Source organism: Ambystoma mexicanum, chromosome 2p, assembly GCF_040938575.1.
Source record: "Ambystoma mexicanum isolate Mex_15411 chromosome 2p, UKY_AmexF1_1, whole genome shotgun sequence".
Lineage (NCBI taxonomy): Eukaryota > Metazoa > Chordata > Amphibia > Caudata > Ambystomatidae > Ambystoma > Ambystoma mexicanum.
The window spans coordinates 965,055,644-965,075,982 of record NC_090923.1 but is presented as its reverse complement, the minus strand read 5'-3'; the positions used below and the strand labels follow the sequence as shown (position 1 = coordinate 965,075,982).

The 20,339-nt window shown below is 50.5% G+C and overlaps 1 protein-coding gene across 3 annotated transcripts in view; it reads right to left on the bottom strand.

Annotated features, from left to right (window-relative positions):
* Positions 1-20,339, bottom strand: part of LOC138566967 (sulfotransferase 6B1-like) — a 320,429-nt gene that overhangs the window by 47,228 nt on the left and 252,862 nt on the right. For 2 of the 3 annotated variants that reach the window (XM_069644752.1, XM_069644751.1), the window contains exons 6-7: positions 20,180-20,251; positions 11,164-11,320 (exon numbers count right to left, since the gene is read on the bottom strand). In XM_069644752.1, coding sequence (XP_069500853.1) covers positions 11,164-11,320; positions 20,180-20,251 — 229 coding nt within the window. The remainder of the gene's footprint in view (positions 1-11,163; positions 11,321-20,179; positions 20,252-20,339) is intronic. The other variant, XM_069644753.1, reaches the window with a different exon arrangement.

The window sequence follows — 20,339 nt, the reverse complement described above, 5'->3', positions numbered from 1 at the left end:
AACTGGACTGAATGAACAATTGGTGCCCTCCTCTCCCTCTTCACTTTATGGCTAGGGTACATGCCATCTGTGTGATGGCATGTGTATTTGACCTGCCAATCACTGGCCAATGTGTGATGCCACTGCTAGGCAGCATGCAGCAAATGTGTTCATCTTCCATCTTGGTGTCATCTATGTGTGCCATCTGCCTACCCTTCACACGCAGTGACGGTGCATGCATAGGAGGGTTTTAGTCATGTGGGACATGTGTCAATCAAGTACTGTTTCTGTAGCCTCTCAGCCCTAATTGTGTGCCATAGTGCTAATGCCTGTTTCCATTTGTTTTCTTTTATGCCTTTGCAGGGGATGACGCACTTGATACTGCTGGGGTTGTGGAGATGGTGCAGACCCAGGAGGGGTCTGAGGGCCGACCGACCCCCAGTGAGGGACGTGGTGTGGTGGTGGGTGAGAACCCACAACTGCTGCAGGTCGTGCTCTCAAGGGGTGTCTCTGGCTGCACCTCCCCAGAGCTGTATTCAGGTGTCGATTCGGATGATGAGACCTATGTGCCGTCGCAGGTGAGTGTTCCTGGGAGGGATTCTGTTCTGTCCGACCCACCTGCACCAGGGTTAGAACCCTCAATGGGGATGTCAGTGTTGGCAGGTACGCCTTTGGTGGTTACGGATGCAGGGTCACACTCCGCAACATCTGATCCTGTTCCTGGGCCAGCAGATCAGAGGGGGGGATGCAGTCCTGCAGCCTCAGGCAGTGCCGGCACAGCAAGGTGCAGTTCACCTTGCCCCAGACAGGTGTGGTGCCCGCCGACGTGGTGGCCGTCCGCCACCTGGCAATACCGCATGGGAGCAATCCATATATGGTATGGCAACCCAACAGGCAGCATCATCAGAGATGATGGCTCAGGCCATGGATAGGGTGGCCACTTCCATTATCCCTCCCGAAAGGCTGATGGAGCGACTACAGCAGGCAACAGACTCCATCTGCCAGTCACACAGGGAGGACATGTTGGCATCCGACAGGGACAGACGGGCGGCACTGGCGACTCTGCGGGAAGCCACTTCCGTAGAGTCCGCGGGCCACAGGGAAGCCCTGAGGGTGGAACTCCTTCACCTCAGGACGACTCTTGTTGAGCTTGAGGCTTCAACAAACAGAAGGACAGAACAGCAGCTGGAGCGTCTCACACGTACGCTCTCAGCTGAGATGCAGGCAACTAGGGCGGAGGTCCGGGCATCCCGTGAGTTGTTGCATGGGGACCTACGCACAATTATCCTCCAGAACGAGACCTACCACACCCGCATGCTTGCTGCCATGGAGGAACAGACTAGGGCTTTGCGTGGGCTGCCTCCCATAGTGCCACCACCTCCTGATGCAGCTGCAGAGGGTGAGGAGAGCGACAGCAGTGATTCTCTCACAATAGGGTAGCCGTGTAGGCCATGAGCCCATGAAGGTGTTTTTTTTTCGCAAGATCCACACAGGTGGGTTTTGGTGTGCACCCTGTCCTCGGACCTCCTGGGTGGCCTCCCCACCCCCCGGGCCCATCAATGGCCATTTTTGATTTTTTTTTTTTTCTATTTTTTTTTTGGACAGTGTGTTGCCTTGTGTGGCTCCCGTGGGCATACGCTGTATTGTGGCTGGGCACATGCAGGCTTGTCATGAATTTGGTTCAGATGCTTGGGTTTGTGTGACACACACCCCTCCTGCTTCCCGTTTCCATGGGCTTGCAAAGGGTGTGCCCAAGTGACATTGACGTACATTGTGACGTTGGACTCCCATTCGATGTGTGGGCAGTCTGTAGTCAATACTGTGTATACATTCATAGTGCATATTGTTGTTGTATTGTACACTGCATGGTGTATTGATATGTGCCTCTGCATCCATCTCATCCTCCTATTTTGCAGGTCCATTTCTCCATGTTGTTAGCAGTGTGTTGCGTGGCGCTAGAAGTGTTAGAAGTGCTGGCATCATCAGGTAGTGAGGCTACCGATTTTTTAAGTCTGTAATGTCATGTTTAAGGTAGGTTGGAGGTTGTGTAGGTGATTGGTATTCTTGGTAAGTATTTGGTAATGTGTGTTGTAGGTCCTGCATTACTGTGAGCATTTCATGTGTGGCCATGTTTCCATTAGGGACACTGTAGTTGGTGACACTTGGGGCATGTTGTGGGGATTAATTTGTTTGCTCTCACATTGCATGACATGCCATGGTGTGTTGTGTGGCCGTGCCGGGGAGGGGTTGGGTGACATGGCACTGTTCTCATGTAGTATTTTGCAAGTGGGTATTCATTTCTGCAGCATGGAAGTGTGTCTTTTGATGACAGTGCATTGGTGGTGTTTGTGTAGGTAGGGATGCACACATTGTGACACTTCCACATGAACAATCTCAGGCTGCTATGGTTCTGACAGTTGACTGTCCCTTTGTTCGTCATAATTGTCAGGTCGAGTCATCATTGCTTATCAGATGGTATGTGCCAGGGCTGTGTGCACTCAACAGGGGTGTGATTTCTATGTGAAGTAATTAGCCACCAGCTGCGTACGGGCTGCCTCACCCCGTGCCCTTTCCCCTCCCATGCGCAGCGGGCGTGCATGTGGTTGGGGATGTGGGGGCACCACCATGTCCACAGCCAGGCCCCGGCGTGTTGCAACATTGTGCAGGACACATGCTGCCACTATGATCCTGCACACTACTGGGGGCGCATATAACAGCTGCCCGCCAGAACGGTCAAGGGAGCGAAAGCGTGACTTGAGCACTCCGAATGTGCGCTCCACTATGCCCCGGGTTGCAATATGGGCTGTGTTGTATCTTACCTCGGGAGGCGTGATGGGGTTCCGAATTGGCGTCATCATGTGGGTGCTCAGAGGGTAGGCACTGTCCCCTGGTGAGGAGGTGATGGGTATCATTAGTGGGATAGTGACATAACTCTGCATCTGTGCATGCATGCATGTGCAGTGGCATTCATACTCACCAAGCAGCCATGTATCGCCATGCCGCCCAGCTTCTAGGTCCCGGCTTAGGGTAGACATTCGGTAAATGAAGCTGTCGTGGGTGGACCCTGGATAGTTGGCATATACTGAGGTGATGATTCCCTTGCCATTACATACTACCTGCACGTTGATGGAATGCCAGTGCTTGCGGTTCCTATAGACGTGCTCAGATGCCCTGGGGGGACGTAGTGCCACATGGGTGCAGTCAATGGCACCTAGCACTTTGGGGAATTGTGCCACACCGTAGAAATCGAGGGCGGCAGCCTGCCTTTCTGCAGGTGTCCTGGGCAGGTATATGTGCCTACGGACTGATGGGCGTGCAGTGATGATGTTCAAGACCTGGTGTAGGCAGCGTGACTGCGTGGCCTGTGACACCCCACCCACTATGGCACTTGTCTGCTGAAATTATCCTGTGGCCAAGAAGTGCAGTACATTCAGGACCTTCTCCAGGGGGCTGAGTGCTTGGGAGCACAGAGTGGGTGATGTGAGGTCATCCTCCCACTCACTGACCAGGTCCAGTATTATGTGTGGTGGAAACCTGTACCTCCCATACACCTGGTCATCAGGCATCCCAAAAAGGCTGGTTCTGGGAGTGAAAACTTGGGCCCTCACTATCCTCCTCCTCCGCCTTTGGTAACCCACGGCCACTGCTGCTAGGAACGGTATATTCATCCTGGCGTCTGAGCTTGTTTGTTGGTTGCGCGCACTTTTATGCTGCGCGGGTCGACGTACGCCTGCTTCATGCTGGTGTACGTGTTTCAGGATTGGACCATTTATTTTTCGGCGCGTTGTAGGCGAACATGAATCTTCCCGCCCACCCCACGAATACACGTACCCCACTCTCACAGGCCCAGTCGCGTGTGGAAGTTCACGCGCACCCCGAAATACACGTACCCAGGGGAATCGCGTGTGGAACTTCCCACGAACCCCGTATTACACGTAGCCTGCTGGTATCGTGTGTGGAAGTTCACGCGGACCCATAATACATGTACCCTGATGGTATTGCATGGGAGACTACCCGCGCACCCCAGGAATACACGTACCCAGGCAAATCGCATGGCCCAACACCACCCCAGTTGCCCTTGAAGTGTCATCTTGCCACAACATTGTTGCTTATTTTTCTCTGTTCATTCAGGCAGATTGTTTGCATACCACCACTTTTACTCGGCATTTCTCAGTCCTATTGTCACATGTCTCACATGGCTATGGTACAGTGGACTGGCTTTGTTTCCTGGACATGATTTGTGTAGACATGTCCCTGTGCTATAGGACCATTTTGGACTGCCAGCTCCAGGTTATACATTTGAACCATTTCAATGAAAAAATCAATTTCATGAGCAAACTGGACTGAATGAACAATTGGTGCCCTCCTCTCCCTCTTCACTTTATGGCTAGGGTACATGCCATCTGTGTGATGGCATGTGTATTTGACCTGCCAATCACTGGCCAATGTGTGATGCCACTGCTAGGCAGCATGCAGCAAATGTGTTCATCTTCCATCTTGGTGTCATCTATGTGTGCCATCTGCCTACCCTTCACACGCAGTGACGGTGCATGCATAGGAGGGTTTTAGTCATGTGGGACATGTGTCAATCAAGTACTGTTTCTGTAGCCTCTCAGCCCTAATTGTGTGCCATAGTGCTAATGCCTGTTTCCATTTGTTTTCTTTTATGCCTTTGCAGGGGATGACGCACTTGATACTGCTGGGGTTGTGGAGATGGTGCAGACCCAGGAGGGGTCTGAGGGCCGACCGACCCCCAGTGAGGGACGTGGTGTGGTGGTGGGTGAGAACCCACAACTGCTGCAGGTCGTGCTCTCAAGGGGTGTCTCTGGCTGCACCTCCCCAGAGCTGTATTCAGGTGTCGATTCGGATGATGAGACCTATGTGCCGTCGCAGGTGAGTGTTCCTGGGAGGGATTCTGTTCTGTCCGACCCACCTGCACCAGGGTTAGAACCCTCAATGGGGATGTCAGTGTTGGCAGGTACGCCTTTGGTGGTTACGGATGCAGGGTCACACTCCGCAACATCTGATCCTGTTCCTGGGCCAGCAGATCAGAGGGGGGGATGCAGTCCTGCAGCCTCAGGCAGTGCCGGCACAGCAAGGTGCAGTTCACCTTGCCCCAGACAGGTGTGGTGCCCGCCGACGTGGTGGCCGTCCGCCACCTGGCAATACCGCATGGGAGCAATCCATATATGGTATGGCAACCCAACAGGCAGCATCATCAGAGATGATGGCTCAGGCCATGGATAGGGTGGCCACTTCCATTATCCCTCCCGAAAGGCTGATGGAGCGACTACAGCAGGCAACAGACTCCATCTGCCAGTCACACAGGGAGGACATGTTGGCGTCCGACAGGGACAGACGGGCGGCACTGGCGACTCTGCGGGAAGCCACTTCCGTAGAGTCCGCGGGCCACAGGGAAGCCCTGAGGGTGGAACTCCTTCACCTCAGGACGACTCTTGTTGAGCTTGAGGCTTCAACAAACAGAAGGACAGAACAGCAGCTGGAGCGTCTCACACGTACGCTCTCAGCTGAGATGCAGGCAACTAGGGCGGAGGTCCGGGCATCCCGTGAGTTGTTGCATGGGGACCTACGCACAATTATCCTCCAGAACGAGACCTACCACACCCGCATGCTTGCTGCCATGGAGGAACAGACTAGGGCTTTGCGTGGGCTGCCTCCCATAGTGCCACCACCTCCTGATGCAGCTGCAGAGGGTGAGGAGAGCGACAGCAGTGATTCTCTCACAATAGGGTAGCCGTGTAGGCCATGAGCCCATGAAGGTGTTTTTTTTTCGCAAGATCCACACAGGTGGGTTTTGGTGTGCACCCTGTCCTCGGACCTCCTGGGTGGCCTCCCCACCCCCCGGGCCCATCAATGGCCATTTTTGATTTTTTTTTTTTTCTATTTTTTTTTTGGACAGTGTGTTGCCTTGTGTGGCTCCCGTGGGCATACGCTGTATTGTGGCTGGGCACATGCAGGCTTGTCATGAATTTGGTTCAGATGCTTGGGTTTGTGTGACACACACCCCTCCTGCTTCCCGTTTCCATGGGCTTGCAAAGGGTGTGCCCAAGTGACATTGACGTACATTGTGACGTTGGACTCCCATTCGATGTGTGGGCAGTCTGTAGTCAATACTGTGTATACATTCATAGTGCATATTGTTGTTGTATTGTACACTGCATGGTGTATTGATATGTGCCTCTGCATCCATCTCATCCTCCTATTTTGCAGGTCCATTTCTCCATGTTGTTAGCAGTGTGTTGCGTGGCGCTAGAAGTGTTAGAAGTGCTGGCATCATCAGGTAGTGAGGCTACCGATTTTTTAAGTCTGTAATGTCATGTTTAAGGTAGGTTGGAGGTTGTGTAGGTGATTGGTATTCTTGGTAAGTATTTGGTAATGTGTGTTGTAGGTCCTGCATTACTGTGAGCATTTCATGTGTGGCCATGTTTCCATTAGGGACACTGTAGTTGGTGACACTTGGGGCATGTTGTGGGGATTAATTTGTTTGCTCTCACATTGCATGACATGCCATGGTGTGTTGTGTGGCCGTGCCGGGGAGGGGTTGGGTGACATGGCACTGTTCTCATGTAGTATTTTGCAAGTGGGTATTCATTTCTGCAGCATGGAAGTGTGTCTTTTGATGACAGTGCATTGGTGGTGTTTGTGTAGGTAGGGATGCACACATTGTGACACTTCCACATGAACAATCTCAGGCTGCTATGGTTCTGACAGTTGACTGTCCCTTTGTTCGTCATAATTGTCAGGTCGAGTCATCATTGCTTATCAGATGGTATGTGCCAGGGCTGTGTGCACTCAACAGGGGTGTGATTTCTATGTGAAGTAATTAGTCACCAGCTGCGTACGGGCTGCCTCACCCCGTGCCCTTTCCCCTCCCATGCGCAGCGGGCGTGCATGTGGTTGGGGATGTGGGGGCACCACCATGTCCACAGCCAGGCCCCGGCGTGTTGCAACATTGTGCAGGACACATGCTGCCACTATGATCCTGCACACTACTGGGGGCGCATATAACAGCTGCCCGCCAGAACGGTCAAGGGAGCGAAAGCGTGACTTGAGCACTCCGAATGTGCGCTCCACTATGCCCCGGGTTGCAATATGGGCTGTGTTGTATCTTACCTCGGGAGGCGTGATGGGGTTCCGAATTGGCGTCATCATGTGGGTGCTCAGAGGGTAGGCACTGTCCCCTGGTGAGGAGGTGATGGGTATCATTAGTGGGATAGTGACATAACTCTGCATCTGTGCATGCATGCATGTGCAGTGGCATTCATACTCACCAAGCAGCCATGTATCGCCATGCCGCCCAGCTTCTAGGTCCCGGCTTAGGGTAGACATTCGGTAAATGAAGCTGTCGTGGGTGGACCCTGGATAGTTGGCATATACTGAGGTGATGATTCCCTTGCCATTACATACTACCTGCACGTTGATGGAATGCCAGTGCTTGCGGTTCCTATAGACGTGCTCAGATGCCCTGGGGGGACGTAGTGCCACATGGGTGCAGTCAATGGCACCTAGCACTTTGGGGAATTGTGCCACACCGTAGAAATCGAGGGCGGCAGCCTGCCTTTCTGCAGGTGTCCTGGGCAGGTATATGTGCCTACGGACTGATGGGCGTGCAGTGATGATGTTCAAGACCTGGTGTAGGCAGCGTGACTGCGTGGCCTGTGACACCCCACCCACTATGGCACTTGTCCGCTGAAATTATCCTGTGGCCAAGAAGTGCAGTACATTGAGGACCTTCTCCAGGGGGCTGAGTGCTTGGGAGCACAGAGTGGGTGATGTGAGGTCATCCTCCCACTCACTGACCAGGTTCAGTATTATGTGTGGTGGAAACCTGTACCTCCCATACACCTGGTCATCAGGCATCCCAAAAAGGCTGGTTCTGGGAGTGAAAACTTGGGCCCTCACTATCCTCCTCCTCCGCCTTTGGTAACCCACGGCCACTGCTGCTAGGAACGGTATATTCATCCTGGCGTCTGAGCTTGTTTGTTGGTTGCGCGCACTTTTATGCTGCGCGGGTCGACGTACGCCTGCTTCATGCTGGTGTACGTGTTTCAGGATTGGACCATTTATTTTTCGGCGCGTTGTAGGCGAACATGAATCTTCCCGCCCACCCCACGAATACACGTACCCCACTCTCACAGGCCCAGTCGCGTGTGGAAGTTCACGCGCACCCCGAAATACACGTACCCAGGGGAATCGCGTGTGGAACTTCCCACGAACCCCGTATTACACGTAGCCTGCTGGTATCGTGTGTGGAAGTTCACGCGGACCCATAATACATGTACCCTGATGGTATTGCATGGGAGACTACCCGCGCACCCCAGGAATACACGTACCCAGGCAAATCGCATGGCTGGGGGGTGGGGGGGTGGGAGACATGTGTGGGGGCCTGGTGGAGGGTGCTCCTGGATGCTGGGGGGTGGGGGTGGTGGGAGACATGTGTGGGGGCCTGGTGGAGGGTGCCCTGCACTGCTGGGGGGTGGGGGTGGTGGGAGACATGAGTTGGACATGAGTGGGGGCCTGTTGGAGGGTGCCCCTGGATGCTGTGGGGTGGGGTGCAGGGGGACATGTGTGGCGGCCTGGTGGAGGCTGCCCCTGGATGCTGTGGGGTGGGGGTGCAGGAGGGCATGAGTGGGGGCCTGGTGGAGGGTGCCCCTGGATGCTGGGGGGTGGGGGTGGTGGGAGACATGTGTGGGGGCCTGGTGGAGGGTGCCCTGCACTGCTGGGGGGTGGTGGGAGACGTGTGGGGGCCTGGTGGAGGGTGCCCTGCACTGCTGGGGGGTGGGGGCGGTGGGAGACATGAGTGGGGGCCTGGTGGAGGCTGCCCCTGGATGCTGGAGAGTGGGGGTGCAGGGAGACATGAGTTGGACATGAGTGGGGGCCTGGTGGAGGGTGCCCCTGGATGCTGGGGGGTGGGGGTGCTGGGAGACATGAGTGGGGGCCTGGTGGAGGGTGCCCTGCACTGCTGGGGGGTGGGGGTGATGGGAGACATGAGTGGGGGCCTGGTGGAGGCTGCCCCTGCACTGCTGGGGGGTGGGGGTGGTGGGAGACATGAGTGGGGGCCTGGTGGAGGGTGCCCCTGGATGCTGGGGGGTGAGGGTGCAGGGGGACATGTGTGGGGGCCTGGTGGAGGGTGCCCTGCACTGCTGGGGGGTGGGGGTGATGGGAGACATGTGTGGGGGCCTGGTGGAGGGTGCCCTGCACTGCTGGGGGGTGGGGGTGGTGGGAGACATGAGTTGGACATGAGTGGGGGCCTGGTGGAGGCTGCCCCTGGATGCTGGGGGGTGGGGGTAATGGGAGACATGAGTGGGGGCCTGGTGGAGGCTGCCCCTGGATGCTGGGGGGTGGGGGTGGTGGGAGACATGAGTTGGACATGAGTGGGGGCCTGGTGGAGGCTGCCCCTGGATGCTGTGGGGTGGGGGTGCAGGGGGACATGTGTGGGGGCCTGGTGGAGGCTGCCCCTGGATGCTGTGGGGTGGGGGTGCAGGGGGACATGAGTGGGGGCCTGGTGGAGGGTGCCTCTGGATGCTGGGGGGTGGGGGTGGTGGGAGACATGTGTGGGGGCCTGGTGGAGGGTGCCCTGCACTGCTGGGGGGTGAGGGAGGGTGGGAGACATGTGTGGGGGCCTGGTGGAGGGTGCCCTGCACTGCTGGGGGGTGGTGGGAGACATGGGTGGGGGCCTGGTGGAGGCTGCCCCTAGATGCTGGGGGGTGGGGGTGCAGGGGGATATGTGTGGGGGCCTGGTGGAGGGTGCCCTGCACTGCTGGGGGGTGGGGGTGATGGGAGACATGTGTGGGGGCCTGGTGGAGGGTGCCCCTGGATGCTGGGGGGTGGGGGTCCAGGGGGACATGAGTGGGGGCCTGGTGGAGGCTGCCCCTGGATGCTGGGGGGTGGGGGTGCTGGGAGACATGTGTTGGTGATCAGTAGTGCAAGTTGACATGTGGGTTGGCTGGGGGGCATGGCCATGGTGGATGGGTTGCCTGTGGGACATGAGCAGGGGTGCAGGGTAGTCTCCTGTGGTGTGGGCTGCCTGCAGGGGCCGTGGAGGGTGTAGAGGGAACACCTGGGAGGACCCACATGGCCAAATCACGTGTAGCATTCCCCGGCACCACCGAAATACACGTCCCCTGCTGGAATCGCGTGTGAATCTTCCCGCGCACCTCGGAATACACGTACCCAGGCCAATCGCGTGTGGAACTTCCCGCCTACACCGAAACACACGTACCCAGGCTAATCGCGTGTGGAACTTCCCGCGCACCCAGGAAAACACGCACACGCTATTTTTCACACAGCGGGTGTCCGTGTTTGTCGGTACCCCTTTGCACCTCATTTGTACTAGGGGGCCACTGTATGGACCATTCATCATGGCTGTATATGGGTGCTTTTTGTTAGCGCACATTTTGGCGCACATTTTTTTCAGGCGCAGGGACGCTACCGCCTGCTTTCTTGTGGCGTACTTGTTTGGCCCTGTGCGCGTCTTTCACCGTGCGCTGGTTTGCCCTATTCGATTCCATGAATACGGGTTGTAGGCGAGCTTGTGGGCGTTCCGCGCACTTGCCTCCTGTACTTCCCCCGTGACGCCCATGTTTTCACACGTTGTTCCCCATTCCGAGTGTTACGCCCCATGTTCCGCCTACTTTTGTGATGTGCGCCGCGCTATGTGCGATTTCGCAGTGGCCGTGGCGCACGCTGTTGGATGACCTGTGCGCCGGCGTGCGCGGCGCACTTTTTCAGCGCACATCCAATGTTTTTCTCGCGCACGGACTTCCACGAATCGATGTGCGCTGGTTTCCGTGCGATTTTCGCACTTGCACTGCGAATCGCACATTTTGGCACCTCTGCGCTGGAATTTTCGGCGCTAATTAATTCCATGAATCGGCCTCATAATGTTTTTGCTATGGTGTTTTTGCTGCTAATGACTTGCGACTCCCGAGTATCCACATGTTTTAGTCCCGTTAGTGCTACAAAATCTTCAATCTAATAACAGAGCTCTATTAGTTTAAGACAATCAGGGACAGGGCTAGCAAAGTATGTCCCTGCAGCAGAGGCAGATATTAACCCACTCACTCGCTGCAACTCGCGATTTTCTGGTTAGAAGAAGCCTTATATTATTTCTCAGCAATTTAATCTTGCATTAAACATTCACAAGGAAAGCAGATGGTATACCTTTTCTGAGCAGGATCTTGCCAAAATCAGGGTTTGCCGTTTTGTATTTTTCCTGCATTGCACTAAAGGTCCCCCCTTCTGCAACACATTGAATTTGTTCTTCTGTCAACGAATACTCAAGGAACTCGGAAATCTTCTTGATTCCAGCAGCCATGTCCTAAAAATACAAAATAAAAATAAGTCATAGATTGGCAAACCAGGAGTGAAAATCTATGATGGGTTTTACTTACTGAAAAAACCTTGATCACAGTAGATGTGAAAGCAAAAGGGGGAAACAGTCAGCCACTGAAACATGCCTTATAAATAAGGTGCATTCATAAGGTGATTGAGTCTTGCCAGTGCGACGTAGTTCATTCGCTTTGGGAGTAATGAATTTGGAGCGGTAGCGCATACCGTTGCTAAGCGATACTGTCAGCCACATAAAATCTCACTGAGAAACCAACGAAACATAGACCGACATTGACTCCCAGATACAATTCCCCCTACCACCTCCAATTGAGCCTATAAGGCTTGCTCTATGCGTTGCCTTCAAGAGGGGGAAATCATAAAATGAGTTGAAACGCTAATACCCCTTCAACGCATAGCTCCTCTACCATTGCCCATTATTCCTTATGGAAGACGATAATCTGTCTCTATACCTATTTAAGCTGTAGAACACATCCCTCAAACGTGGAGTTGCCCCTATGTCACTGAAAGAAGTAGCGATTACTCCCTTCCTAAAGAATCCAAACATAGACATCAGCAAATTACAAACCCTTTCTGGAGAAAGTCTTGAGAAGAGCAGACACTATGCAACGCCAAAATCACAGCAAGAGCTCTGATATACTGCATGTCAGACATTCACATTTGTCATTGGTTAGAAAAAAAAAATGGTTCTATGTTGTTTTACTGAAAAAAATCCATTGAATAAAATCAAATTGATTTTTATTTTTTTTATTTGGGGGGGTTGTGCCCCAACTGCCCCTATTTCCCTATGTTTTTAATCGCAAATACCCAACACCCTCCTCACCCTTTTAACCCTTACCACCATATGTACCCAAAAAAACAAAAGCCCTCTGATGTTTTATTACTGAGATATGGTTTACTGCCGACTGTAAAGCCATCATCTTTCACAGGACACTGGTAACTGTTTCATCAAGTTGCTCAATAGAGTAAAGCACAGAGGAGGAAGCATGCCTTTTATTTATAATAAATGCTTGTTGATAAAGGATCAGATTCCTTTATTTGGGGCAGTGCGTTATTAATTTGATAATCGTGCATATTTCCTTTCTGCGGGTGGTGTGAGAAACCTGAGGGTATTATCACTCCTACTCCCTCTGAATCCTCTTCTCAGGTGGCCAAAGAAAGGCCATCGCTCTTGCCTCCCAACCCTGGCGGTGGAGAAGTGAGGGAGGATCACCTGGGTGGATGGTCCTCGGGTATTGGGAGTGGGGTGCCCGCAAGGCATGGTATCCCCCTTTTCCTATTGAAGACTGACCTAACCCTCTCCCGGCTTTTATGGGCTATTGTAGGCCCTTTCCCCTCATTTCACCTCTTCGTACCTTTGATAGTACTGAGACAAGGAAGAGGGGACTAAGAGTAATGAACACTAAAACCTAATTTCACCACTTTTGTACTGGGACAAGGAAGATGCCTGCAGAGTACTTGCAAGGACAGGCATGTCCCTTTAATGACAGTCAGGCAAACCCAATTGAAAATCCACACTTGCAACCTGTCAAAGGGTTGCAGATGTATAAAGGGAGACCAAAAATGCAGCAAAGGGAGGCCTTTGTGGCAGAGACCGCCCCCAGCAGGGGACCCGTGTCGTGAGGAAGCAGCCGTGGTGGGACCTGAGAGGAAGCCAGGATGTTGGCTGGTATCCCAGAGATGTGTGGAAGCAAGGGCAAGGCGGGCTGTGGAGCCATCACAGGTGGCAGCCTCCGCGTTGGAGAAAGAGCAGCTGAAGCTGCAACCAACAATGGAAGAAGAAAGGACGCTGTCTGTGTCTGTGCCGGAGCAGCAGAGCCGCCATTGTGTCGAGAACCACCTCCAGAATGTGAGCGGGGCTCGCCGAGGCTGGTCCACCATCCAAAGAGGCAGAAGAGGAGAAGCATAGCCCTGGAGAGGAGCGCCAGGACTGGTGACTGTCGAGGAAAGTTGCTCAGCACTGGGGCGCTCCTAGCAGGCATAGGCAATTAAGTGCTGCATCCGTTTATTGAATACCAATCTGAATGAAACTTTGAAAGCAAAGCTAAATTATATATATTGACGTTTATTAAATGCTGAATTGAGTGAAACTTTGAAACAAAGATGAATCATGTGTATTGAATATCGAACTGAACGAAAACCTTGAAACTGAGCTAAAGTAAGCTTAATACATACGGATCTGAATAAAATATTATGGGCAAAGCTAACAACTGACAATCAACAGGGAAAGTGCCCATTTGTAAGCAACTTACTGAAAAGAGCGCAAGTGTGAAAGAAATGCTATAGAAAGGTGGAGCGTGAGAATGACCACCACAGAGTGAATCTTATGGATGAAAACAGTGCATCAAGGTCAAAGACGGACACATGGTGTGTAACACGTTGTGGCAAAGCCAAGAAGCTGACCTGGAGAAACCAAGTGGGTGTGAAAGTGCACACAGAACCAAGAGGCCGACAAAGGGCAACACATGGGGGTTCCTGGTTGCTCGACCTGTGATGGGTGGACCATGTTGTTCGACAACTGAGCCTAGACCAGTGAGCCCTAAATGGTGAAAGTAAAAGCAACTCTGAAATAAGGCAAGAAGGAGCACTGTGAATGAACTGAGAAAGCAAACCAGAAGGAGGGTCAAGTGGACCTAGTTTTGTGTACGATTTCTGAGATTCAATCTGAATTATGTCACAAAAGGTTGGTTTCCTCCCTATTATTATGCCTATTCTTGTTTCCATTTTAAGTTTCACGCCTGAGGAAGTGATCCATTTCATAGCTTCTTTAAAACCTACTCGTCAACCAGAAGTCTGTACCTGCCTTGGTTGCCCCTTCCTATGCTGCTGAATTAGGCCCATTTGTTGCAAACGTTGTAAAACATTTTTTTAGAACAGGTGTTAGCACAAAACAGCATTGAATGAAGCTATAATTAAACCCCTAACTTGATCCTTTAACTTCAGAATTACCACACTATAGCTGGCCTGTCTTTCTTGCTAAAATTTGAAAATATTTCAGCAGCTACAACACATGTAGAGTATTACTGAATGGTTTCCTCATTATGGAAATCAAACTGCTTAAGTCAGGGTTTGGGATGACATCCTGTCACACGCTGAAGATGGGGGCCACTGACGTTTGGTGATGCTGGACCTCTCCATGGCGTTTGATCACCAGATTGTTTTCTTCCTTTCTTAAGTGGGAGGGGTGTCTGAGCCTGCCCTCAAGTGGTTTTGTTCCTTTTTGACCGATAGGTATTCGAGAGTATGTTTAGGTACTTCAGGCTTTGAATAGATGTGTTGTACTCTTCATTATAATACATTTGGGTTGAGTTTTCATTCCTATGCTTACAACACCCAATTTTATCTTCAGATAACCTCCAACTCAGCCGATTTCCCTCAACTGATTAATGGCCTTGGTACAGTTAACACTTGGATGGTACAGAATGCACCCATCCAAAACCAAAGTTATGCTTATAGGTGGAAAACATTCTATCTGGCCCTATGACTCTCCCGGCCTCCTCCCAAACTTTGGGGGAGAGGGACAACGGTATTTGAAAAAACAGTAAAAAAAGAACTAAGGTAAATTGTTAACTGTGTTCAAGATATTGTCCTGGTGGTAAACAATTACAATGAATTTCTCTGAAATAGTGTTGCTTGTAGCTCCACAGATGGTCAAGTAAAGGCTACATACAGAATAAGGCTCATGTTGTGGAATTCCTATGACACAGAATGTGGCATTAATCCCCTGTTCCAGAGGCTGGAATGGGGGATGAAGGCCATTAGCACCCTGGGTTACCAACGTGGTAACCCGGGCTGATAAAAAAAAAAAAAAGAAATGTAAAAATGTTTTCCTTCCTACAACGGGACGCGTGCGGCATCCCGCTGTAGGAAGGAAAATCCTGCAGGAGGTGAAGGGAAGGAGCAGATGCGGCTCTGGCAATGGCCGCCGCTGAAATAGGGCAAGTAGGGGGGTGGGGAGATAGAAACAAATAATAATGTGATGGAGGGTGTGGGAAGATTGCAGCAGGGGAGCCGGCCGTCAGCAGCTTGGAACGCAGGCTTGTACCGGTAGTTCAAGCCTGCGTTCCTAGCCACCTGATTGGCTGGCTCCCCTGCCGAGGGTGCTACAGTTTATTGTTCATCTCGAACAAAGCTTACACAATAGTGTATTGAAGAGCTGAGACATGTTGCTGTATAATATCTTGTTTCTCTAGACACTGTGATTAAGTCAATGGGACCCAACCAGCAAAGAATTACTGGGGCACTCTTGGGGCTTAAGAGAGCCACTAGCTCTGTACTTTGACCCCTTGCAGACTGTAAATGGGTGATCTCACAGAACTCCCCCAAGCAAGCGATGAGTAAGGCGCACAGGCCCAGGGCCAAAGAAAATCCAGGAAGAAACACGACAGCCAATCATGATCATTATGTCCCAGTCACTGGATTATCTACACTATAAAAAGGTAGCCAGTCCACACTATTTTGGAGGGGTAAAGGATGCTGTGCCTGGGCGTTGATGTTAGCAAGAGTTGATTTTGAGAGAGTTTGAGGGAGCATTAAGAGGAGAGAGAAGGGGAGTTGGAGGAGGTGAAAGAAGAGCAGGAGGAAGTGGAGCAGGGGTGTGAGCAGTTGAAGGTGGAGGAGCAGGAGCGTGTGCAGGAGGAGGAGCAGAATATGAGCAGTGGGTGGAAAGCAATTGCAGGAGTGTAAAACCCAGGAGGGTCACCCGAGAGCCAAGGACAAGAATGAGATCAGATTCGTGAGATCATAGCGGTTCAGTACACAAGTTGGAAGTCCAGGATAAGGCAGGAGGCCAGTAGTGGACCTAGAGGCAGCATCTAGCAGCGACCAGTCAGAGAATATCAGGATGCCAGTCAGGACTGCAATATCCCCTTAAGCTTGCTGAGTGAGTCAAGGGAACTATATCCCCTAAAACTGGAGAACAGGCAAGGGCGCCATTTCGCAAAAGCTAGTAATAGCAGAAAATACAGGTTGTGGGCTTGATTAGGGTGGTAAGGAGGGGAACTGTGCACCTGCCCATTCCAGATCCCTGAGGACACAAGGGGTTCAACGACCCTGGAAGGCCACTGAACCATCCCAGGATGCAACACAGCCAAGACACAAACACTGATGACGAACCAGGGTCCCAAAAGACTGGACCCCAGCCAAGGCAACAAGTGCCTGGGACACTAAGACTCCTCAAGACTGTAAAAGACTTTGCTGAATCTTGTTCTGAGAGTGACCCTCAGGAGCCCTCTTCTCTATAAGAGGGTGTGGGCATTTGGACCTAAGGCAATAGGTTCTGCTAGAGGAGGGAACACACTTTAATGGTCCATTCTAAACACTTGGACTGTAGAAAGCACCCATATGTTCTTGTATAAAGAACAACTCGGTATCTTAGGCAGTCAACCGACCAATTTGATATCCGAGAAAGGGGAGCAGTGCTAGTACTCCGGTACCATGAGAGCGACAATCGCCATTGGAGGCAGGAGGCACAAAATGCAGGGAGGGGGCTTCCTTAATCGCTAGGTATCCGGACTTGCAGGCTGGTTACAGGTCGAACACAAATGGAAGACCGTGGGGGGAACGGAGTATATATTTGGTGTTTGTACCACCTCTTTACCTAGAGTTGTCTCTATTTTGTATTTCCTTCGGTTGGCAACCTTATACTTGTGAAAATAAGCCTGTGTGAAAACCAGAATTCTGGCCTCAAGTTTATATCTTTATCTCATCTTTGTGACAACACACAGCAAAGATAAATCAGCGAACTAACAGACACGTAAATTATATGCATGTTGGTACTGGCCATAGTGTGCTGGCTTCTCGTTTATATGTGTGTGTCACAGAATTGTTTGTATAATCATAAATTCAAGCATTCTCTTTAGCAATCATATTAATGTATCCACTGTCGACATATACATTTACGTGAAAGCATTAAACTAGCCGCAAAATTTCTGTAATCTAGCCCAGGGCGAACACAGGAGTGAGTCCCGACACTGTTGCTAGCACCTTGACGGAACATGTCCGGCAATGGATCAAACATGCTGTGCATGTGGCAAGGACAACCATTTTCAAAACATGTGTTGGTTGTCTAGGGACTAAGGATTCTCAAAGACTGCCAGTACAGAGATTACATTTAATCATCACCGACTACCACAAAGTATACTTCTCCAAGAGAAAATGTCAAACAGCTTCATGGAGATGGCTGCTTGAAAGTTGACTCCTGTTCACCCTCCCGTGATTGCCAGTCAAGCAGAAACATTTGTGCTGGGTGGTAAATCATAACCAGAAAGCAGTAACATCATGTTTGTATAGGTGAATGGGCACACAAACAAATTTCTCATTGATGCAGAAGCCACTGTAAATGTGATGTGTGTAGATGCAAGTCAAAATGCTGTCAAAAGCTGGGTGACCACTCGAAAGCCGAGCTAATCATGACCAGTCACATAAACGCATTAGCGTCGTCCACAGCTTACACATCTAGGCACATCTCGCTAAGGAGGCAATTTCTAACCAACAGCACTGCCTCACACTTGCAAGAGCATTCCTCAGAAAATTGGACTATTGTAATGTCCTGCTCATGGGCACCTCAGCCTCCAACCTGGACACACTTTTTGCGAGGCCTACACCGATCAGAGCTTACACTGACTTTAAAACTCTGTCTCTGGCCTACCGCTGCATCCACAAAGAGGCCCCCTGCTACCTCAACAACAGCGTCACCCAGAATTCCCTGGTACATTCCCTAAGATCCAGCACAAGCATCATCCTCTTCACCCCTCGTTTCAAAAACAAGAGCCGGAGGAGTCCGTATTTGTGTCACTGCACCCACTCTTTGGAACTCTCTGTCGGCTACATTGGAATTATCCATCATAAGCCTCCTTCAAAAAGTCTGTAAAAACCTGGCTCTACGACAAATGTTCTTACCTAATGTCTTTACCTGCTGTACATGCTTATCTGCAACCCTGTAACAAACGCTGTGATGCCCCAGGGTTTATATGTTGAGCCCAAACTGGAGTCACTCCTCAATGAAGACGACATTTAACTCATCTGTAGTCGCAACCCTTGGGTATAGTATCAGGGCCAAAAAGGGGCTCGAGTGGTCAAGGCGCACACTTGCATAGACAGGCACATGGTAAACCATGCCATATACATGGAACTATATTGAACTACCCAGATCACTGTCACAATAGATCACCTGAAAAGTGTTGTTTTTTCAGGACTTGATTTAAATAAAGCTTACCATCAACTTGAGCTTAATGTTGTTTCCCTCTACATTACTACATTTGTAACTCAAAGATCTCTACAGATGCAAGTGACTAAGCTTTGGAGTATAATCCACTGCAGAAGTCTTCCACGAAGAAATAAGACTAATCACTTAAACACACTTCTGACTACATAAGCAAGTTATTAAATTCAAAATGTTTGGTACCTTTAAGTCCCAGGACAACACACTCACAAGAGTGCCACTAGAAGGTGAGTGGGAAATAGGCAAGTTGGTAAGCTCTAGAGGCGCACCTTCTTGAAGGATAGCGCGTGATCCCATTCTACTAAGGTGGAAGCCCTCACTAGGAAAAGCTCTCACTAGGACACATGCTCCAGATCATCTTAGACATCTGTTCTCGGTCATGGAAGCTACTGCGCTGGCTATGTTCAAGATTTTGCATCCATCAATGCACCTCAACGACTTCACCAGTCTGGGGCGTGAGATGCACAATAACAAGGGCCTCATTCTACGTTTCACAGTGTGGGGGGGAAAAGTGGTGGTAATAGCGTTACCACCACTTTTTTGGGCAGTGACATAATTACCTCAATTTTTGTAAATCCTCCACTTTTCCACCCCAAAGAAATACTGCCAAAATCGGTTACCGTTTACGTGACAAAGTAGACCAAGAATCTCCAATGGAGTCCTATCTATAAATGGGGACTAACGCTGACTTAACAAAACCCATTGGATCAAGTGTCGGTAACAGTAACCGATTTTGGTGGTATTTCATCAGATTTACTGCCGAAATACCACCAAACTCGGAATGAGGCCCCAAGTATCATTTGAGACCGTCAAATATAAAAATAGAATGTGCTTTGCGGAGTGTACTTCAATACTGATCTGTACAAAGAACCAATAGTTAACACCTGTCAATTTGGTTTGAGTGTGATCCTGGCGCAACATAGGTCAGCAACTTAAATATGGAGGAAGCCCGGTATACAGTTGACTGACATAAGTTAGCAACGTATACTCTGTCTGTGTCCGGGGGGACAAAGATCTGTAGTTATGATGAAGACAGAGCTAAGGTGTAGATGCCACACATTTACAGGACTCCCAGAATCGGGAGACCACACAAGGACCAGTCGTTATTAAAAAGAGATAAACATCAAATTTAATAGGTTCAGAGTCTAAAAAGTGATTAAATAATGTGGTCCACAATACATACAATTCATAAACAGAGTAACAGAAAAACAAACAGGCGTTACGTGACAGGCTAAAATTTAGCTGATTTACAATGTATCAAACTGTAGACACATTCAATGTCTGTAGGTACATTTTAACAAATAGTGTACCATACCCTACACTGGTTAGGTTTAGTTAAGACAAACAATTAGTAACTCTGGTGGGAAATACAGAGTATTAGCTCGACATGTTTCAGTTCCTACAATTATTATGGAACATTCATCAGGAGGTATATGATTAACCACGTAACCAGGACAACAGTCAGTAGACAACTAATAACATTCGCGGAATTCGTAGCATCTATAAGATAAAAGACAAAACGCAAAACATAAACTTACAATTAGCAATTCATGTTGCAGGTTCAAAATTCATGAACTACGGAATCAAAAAAAGGAGGGGAATAAATACCTCCATTGATGCCGAGTGGGTGCTCTCTACTCGAGAAGTAGTAGGCGGTATGGGACCGAAAATCGTTCCTACCTAGAGTAAAAATACATACAAATGAGCGCTAAAAAGTAGCTCATTAACAAAAGCAGGAAACGTGCTAAAGCTTAGCAGCTAATGACAT